We start from the raw sequence: 6,366 nt of genomic DNA, 5'->3' as shown, positions 1-6,366 counted from the left end.
AGGAGGGTAGCGGGGGGGGGTACGGGAAGGGACCGGGGCAAGGAGAGGGGCCTGTGCGCGGAGCATGGGGTCCCTGGGAGCAGCACCAGCAGCGTCTGCCCTCGCGCAGGGCTGGTGCCGGTCTCAGTCTGTGCACGCATCCCGCAGGCGAGCGGCTGTGCAGCACCGGGGAAGCCAGCGCCGGCAGCGGGACTTACACGCGGCACGGCTTCATCTTCGCATCGCTGGCCGGCTGCCTGGAGAAGAGGAACGAGGAGAGCRGGGTGAGTGTGGCTGTGGCACACATCGTCCTTCCCTAGAGCAGGCTGCTGGGCGCAGCAGCTGTGTGGCCCTTTCCCAGCCCGCTGCTTGCTCTTGGCAGCTGGGCTCTGACTGTGTCCCGCCAGTGCCTGCTCTGAGCATGGTCCGGCACGACCACGTGCGTAAGCTGTGCCTCGTGCACTGAGCTAACCCTYGCCTCTGCTCCCACGCAGCTGCCTGTTGTGTCTGTGGTGAGGGATGCTGAGTCCCAGCTCCTGCCTGATGTGGGGGCCGTCGTGACGTGCAAGGTAGGCGCTGGAGTGCGTGCAGGACTGTGCTCTGTGGAGGAGGGCCCTTGGGGTGCAGGAGGGAGATGCCAGCCTGACAGTGACAGACCTGGCAAACTTTGCTGCCCACGGCTTGCGGAGGCTCCCCTTCTTCAGGTGCACAAGTGCCATTTTCCTCCTGGCTTGCTGTTGGTTATCGCACTCCTCTGCAACTCCTTTGGGCACGCAGAGCCTGGGACATTAGCTCCTCGTGTACAGCCATGGGCAGCAGGAGCCCTGCCGTATCCCTGCCTGGTGCATGCGTGTCTGGGGAAGGTGCGCTGGGGTCAGACCATGCTTAGGTTGGCGCTGATTCCCGGCTCTTGCTCCTGGCAGGTCTGCAGCATTAACTCCCGCTTTGCCAAGGTGCACATCCTGTATATCGGCTCCACACCACTGAAGTCCACCTTCCGGGGGACCATACGGTAGGGAAAGGGCTGTGTTCCCAGCAAGGCCGAGTGCCCAAATGCCCAGTCCTCAACGTGAGCAGAAGGGTTTTCTGCACCACCTTGCCTGGGCTCTGGTTCCCGTCAGCTGGGCGAAGCCCTTGGCAGGAGCTCTGCCCTGAGTGCCGGCGGGATGCCCAGCAAGCCCTGGTGGGYGTTCACGGAGGCTGGGGAAACTCCTGCGGTGCAGTGAAGAGTCCCGTCTGCTCACTCTGGTGCTCAGATCCCTCTGTCTCCTCTTCTAGGAGAGAAGATATTCGAGCCACAGAGAAAGACAAGGTCAGTGAGGCGCTGCCAGTTTCTGGGCTACCACAGCACCCCTGGCGCGCACCTGGGCTCCTCTACGCCTTTCCGTTGGCAGGGTGGCACTTGCCCTGCCCCAGCCATGGGACAGCTGCTGTGCCTGCCCTGCCATACCCCCGCTGACAGGCTTTCCTGCGTGCTCTGTGTTTGTGTCTCCTCTTGCCCGTGCAGGTAGAAGTTTACAAGAGCTTCCGCCCTGGCGACATAGTCCTGGCCAAAGTCGTATCCTTTCCGCTCGCACCAGGAGGGCCTGCGCGGGGGAGAGGGCTTGCACTCAAGTCCCTGCACGGAGGCCTTTCCCTTAACCTGTTTCTAACCAGATCTCCCTGGGGGACGCGCAGTCCAACTACCTGCTGAGCACAGCGGAGAACGAGCTGGGCGTGGTGGTGGCTCGCAGTGAGGCAGGTAGGAACAGGCAGCGGGGCCCAGGCTCGGCCCGCTCTGCCTCACCCCCCCGTGAGGAGCTGCTGTTGCAGCTCCGAGAGCAGAAGCACTCTCCTCCCTTCCCTGCGCTGCTGAACTGCATGGGTCCCGAGGGCCCTGGGAGGAGGGATGTGGGCTGTTGGAAACGAGGAATACAAGCGAAGGTCTGTGCTGGCCATTAGCAGAGATGGGTGGGGGGGTCACACAGCAGGAGCAGAAAGGGGTTTTGTTGCCTGCATAAAGCTGGGAGGCCAGAGCTGTGCCTTCGGGGCACGTACCCGCACGGCCCCCTCAGCTTGCTGGGCAGCAGGGCTGGTGGAGGGTCCCTGGGGCAGGCAGAGGGGCCTGACCCAGACGCCGCGTGCTGGGAGGACGCCGCGTGGCGGGAGGTGCAGCCCTACGGCACAGGGAGATGGCAGCACCGGAGCAACTGACTCGTCGCATCTCCTAGGGGCGCAGATGGTGCCCATCAGCTGGTGCGAGATGCAGTGCCCCCGGACGCACACCAAGGACTTCCGCAAGGTGGCCCGTGTGCAGCCTGAGTTCCTGCAGACCTAGCAGCCCCGCCAGCCCCACTGGGGCACAGCTTGGTGCTGGCTGGCAGCAGCTGGCTCCCACCCCATGGAGCCTGCACTGACCCCTGCTAACAACCATCCTGCAGGGGCTGCTGTCGGGGGGTCTGTGTGGCCCAAGCAGCCACTGGATTTGAGCCCCCTACATACAGCTCCACACCTGCCAGAGGCTGGAACAGCCAGCCAGGCCCTCACTCCCAGGATGGATTTTACATTTGTGCTGTGCATAATAAATATTTTCCAAGAGCTTTCTGCTCTGCTCAGTCACTGCCTGGAAGAGTTGCTCCAGCTGCCCCTAGCCAGCCGGTCTGACCCTTGTAGAGCAGCAGTGGAGCTGTTGGAGGGGATGACAGCCCCCAGCAGTGCAGGCGCAAGGGAGCATCTGTTCCCAGCCCACTGCTGGGGCAGGGGAGGGCCGAGCAGCTTTGCTGCAATGAGGACTAACAGCGGGGAGCTCTGGCTTTGAGGCTGTGGAGTGCTAGCTCCACACCAGACAAGAGGCTAAGGGAAGTGCTGGGCAAGGCAGGGAGCCCCACGTGGCAAGCCGCAACAGGAAAGCACTGACACCTCRTTATTGCATATCACTCCTTTATTGAACTGGAACAAGACAGCTGCTATTGTTGGRCAGTTACACTGACCCAGTGCAAACCCAGGCTCACTACGCCAGCAGAGGGTGGAGGCCACAGTGACAGTGCCAAGTACACGCATGTGGGATGGGGCACAACAGCATCTGCTTCACCAACATGAGGCAGCAGGACTAGGATTGGCTTTGGCTGTGGGGAAGTTCATGGCAGATACAAACCTCCAGACAACACACTTCCTCCCTCGCCCTTGTCCCAAAGGCAATAAGTTAAAGCATTAGCTGGTAGAGCTAGGTCCAAAGTCACAGGTACCACTGCTGGGTGCTGTACCACACACAGGAGCAGAGTGGGTCATGCACCAAAATACAACCCTTTCAGCATATAAACATCCTGGTCCCTGTGCTGGCACACCCATGATGGGAGAGGACACCCATCTTGGTCACTGGTTGTGCTGCACTCACACCACTGCTCCTGTTGTGCTCCTGGAATGACTAAATCAAGCAACAGAACTACAGTAATTGAGTGACAAGAGCTGCCGGGGAAGCAAAGCACAGGAGGAGCCAGGCATGAGGAGGGAATGCTTGGAGCACCCCCTGCAGACAGAGGCCTGAGGGCTGGGATCTCGCAATGCGGAGATGTGTGCAGCTACTGCCTGGCAGAGGTCAGGGCTCCCTTTCGCACCAGACCTCCTTGCACACAGTCCCCAGACCGTGGGCTTCCAGGCTGTCTGCAGAGGGGAGCCTGGTCCAGAAGGAATGGGCCTAGTCCTGGGGAGCTGCTCCCCGCTCCAGCTCTGCAGCTCCAAGTTCCTACGGCTGTGGGGTGTGTGCACAGATGGGTCGGGGAGGGAAGGGAACTCATCTACTACTCGCTAGCCTGCGCATCTACCCTCACTTCTTGGCCTTGCCCTGAGCAGCGACAGCCTCCATGGCTTTGCGCACTGTCTCCTCATCCCCCAGGAACTGCATGGGCTTGATGGGTTTCAGGTTCTTGTCCAGCTCATAGACAATAGGGATCCCAGTGGGCAGGTTCAGCTCCATGATGGCCTCTTCCGACAAGCCTACGAAGAGAGGCAGAGTCACTCACAGGGAACCCTCCCCAGACCAAGCACAGCCACAGGCCACGCTCACACCGCCCTGGGGCAGGGCTGGAGCAGCRGGGAGCCCCACGCAGGGCTGACATACCTTCCAGGTGCTTGACGATCCCACGCAAGCTGTTGCCATGGGCAGCAATAAGGACTCGCTTGCCCTCTTTGATCTGTGGGACTATTTCTTCATTCCAGAAGGGCAGGGCCCGGGCAATGGTGTCCTTCAGGCTCTCACATGTTGGCAACTGGTCCTCTGTCAGGTCAGCATAGCGACGGTCCTGCAGAAAGAGCCACTATCACACAGCAGCCCAAACCCCTGGCCACTGCTGTGCATCGATCAGCCAGGGGTTCAGAGGCAGGAGCAGCTGGTAGAACAGCTGGGGAAGGTGATATCAGGGCCTTCACTTACTAGCACTCTGCCCAAGGACCTATGTAAAAGCAAAGCTGGGCTTGCAGCTACACACTGTCAGTGTCACTGCTGGTGTAACTAGACAGCAAACAGGACAAGGCCACTGCAGGCTAGGAAATGCCTTTGAGGTAAACCTTGAGATTACACTCAGCTAGCGTCTGGGCTATCATCCCTGCCTAGATAAGACAGCGCTTCACACACTCTAGTCTCTTTATCCACAGCAAACATCCAAGCATTGGTCATGGGACTAATGATTAACATGAATCCCCTTGAATCAGTCTGTGCAACGCCCAGGGGTTCAATCTCCTCAGGGACAGCGCAGGGTGAACCGAGCTCAACACCACACAGCACCACACACTACAATCACAGACACCACCACAGAGGTAGAGGAACAGAGGACAGTACACCAAGAATGCCCCACAAAGGCAGCCAGATCCAGCACTGGCAGCTGCCTCCCTGAGAAAAAGAGGGCCAACCACAGGGCTCTGAGTACTCTCCAGGTTGCTTTTAGCCCAGAGGCTCCTAGGCCAGGGAAAGGAGACAGCAGCCTGGAAAAACATGCCTTACCTTGCTGATGGTGCTGTAGAAGGGGTGATCTGGCTGCATAGGAGGTGGGGGGATGTCATATGAGCGTCTCCAGATCTTCACCTGGGCCTCTCCATGCTTAGCAGCTGTCTCAGCCTTGTTGAGGCCAGTGAGCCCTCCGTAGTGCCTCTCATTGAGGCGCCAGGTCCGGACCACAGGCAGCCACATCTGGTCAATGGCATCCAGAACGGTCCAGAGGGTGCGGATCGCCCGTTTCTGCACGGAGGTGAAGCAGATGTCGAATTCATAGCCAGCATCTGAAAGAGATCAGAGCCACAGACATCAGCGTGCAGCACCACAGAGCAAAGGCAGGAAAAAAGAGCATCTCACATCCAGGCACCAGGCCAACACTTTTGCCCTTCCTGCTTTCGAAGCTGAACTGTTGTTTCAGTCATCCAACTCGCTACTCCATGTGCAGCCAGTGCCCTTTGCATTCAACTGCAGCGAGCAAGCTCTGGAAACCTCCTGGTCCTTTTTCTCTATGACCTGGAAGCATCCCTAGTCAGAGGAAAAAGCTGAAGTACATTTGATGGAAGAGCCCATGACTCACGCCATCACCGCAGAAAGGTGCGCATCAAGCCACTAGCTCTGGAGGATGAGGCTCCCCGCTCGTGCCGCCAGTGCAGCTCCGCAGCCCCACGCCACGTGCGCCCCGCCACGCGGATGAGCTGCGCCTGCCAGTCGCACGCAGCGGCTTGCTGGAGTGGAAGGACATGGCGCTTACGTAACCGGAGGGCTGACGGTACGGACAGCCAGGGCCTTCCGCCCCAGCGCCTGGCGAACCCCAGGGCCGGGGGCGCGCAGGGGGTGCTGCGGGCGCCAGGGGCAGGAGCGGGCACAGGTCAGCGCTCGCCACCTCCGCGGGGGTCTACCAGCACCTCCCGCAGCGACAGCGCAGGAGCCGGCTCCGCCGAGAGCCGGTGTCGCCCGGACCCGGCGCGCCTCGCACGGGGCCGGCGCCAAGGGCTCCCATCCTCCCGCTCCCCGCCGCCCCCAGTGCCCGGGGCACCGGCCCCGCGCGAGCACCCCCCCCCCGGCCCCACCGACCCCGCCGGTACCAGGACGAGCGGCGCGGCGCGGCCCGGCGGGGTGAAGGAGCGGTGACTCACCGCCCGGCCCCGCTTCACCGCCCAGGGCGGCTGCCGCCCCCCGGCGCCCGTACCTCGGAGGGCCTCGCCGCCGCGCTGAGCCTCTTGCTGGCCGGCGGGGCTGAGGTCGGCGTCGTACCAGCCGCTGAAGCGGTTCTCTAGGTTCCAGGCGCTCTCGCCGTGACGGACGAGCACGAGGCGGTAGGCGGCCATGGCGGGACCGTTAGGACCGTTGGGCTCAGGGCGCTCCGCTCGCCTCACGCGCTCCTCTCGCTCCCGCCGCCGCGCGCAACTGGGGGCCCCGCT

The 6,366-nt window shown here is 61.7% G+C and overlaps 3 protein-coding genes across 3 annotated transcripts in view; 1 reads left to right on the top strand and 2 right to left on the bottom strand.

Annotated features, from left to right (window-relative positions):
• The window catches only part of EXOSC1 (exosome component 1), a 5,008-nt gene extending 2,450 nt beyond the window's left edge, over positions 1–2,558 (top strand). The window contains exons 2-8 of the mRNA XM_026069688.1: positions 3–263; positions 474–548; positions 903–991; positions 1,258–1,291; positions 1,487–1,537; positions 1,636–1,720; positions 2,190–2,558. Of these exons, the coding sequence (XP_025925473.1) occupies positions 3–263; positions 474–548; positions 903–991; positions 1,258–1,291; positions 1,487–1,537; positions 1,636–1,720; positions 2,190–2,296 (702 nt within the window). The 3' untranslated portion in view covers positions 2,297–2,558. The remainder of the gene's footprint in view (positions 1–2; positions 264–473; positions 549–902; positions 992–1,257; positions 1,292–1,486; positions 1,538–1,635; positions 1,721–2,189) is intronic.
• A 323-nt stretch (positions 2,559–2,881) lies between these two features.
• PGAM1 (phosphoglycerate mutase 1) lies at positions 2,882–6,360 on the bottom strand. The gene is made up of 4 exons (XM_026069843.1): positions 6,135–6,360; positions 4,955–5,229; positions 4,076–4,256; positions 2,882–3,951 (listed from the first exon to the last, which is right to left on the bottom strand). The coding sequence occupies exons 1-4, from the start codon at positions 6,271–6,273 to the stop codon at positions 3,782–3,784; spliced, it is 765 nt and encodes a 254-aa protein (XP_025925628.1). The 5' UTR covers positions 6,274–6,360; the 3' UTR covers positions 2,882–3,781.
• LOC112967960 overlaps positions 6,318–6,366 on the bottom strand; it is a 1,639-nt gene continuing 1,590 nt past the window's right edge. Inside the window, exon 3 of the mRNA XM_026069684.1 lies at positions 6,318–6,364. Coding sequence (XP_025925469.1) covers positions 6,318–6,364 — 47 coding nt within the window. The remainder of the gene's footprint in view (positions 6,365–6,366) is intronic.

This window comes from Apteryx rowi, unplaced genomic scaffold (assembly GCF_003343035.1).
Source record: "Apteryx rowi isolate R43461 unplaced genomic scaffold, aptRow1 scaffold_3, whole genome shotgun sequence".
Classification (NCBI taxonomy): domain Eukaryota; kingdom Metazoa; phylum Chordata; class Aves; order Apterygiformes; family Apterygidae; genus Apteryx; species Apteryx rowi.
This window is presented reverse-complemented; position numbering and strand designations above follow the sequence as displayed.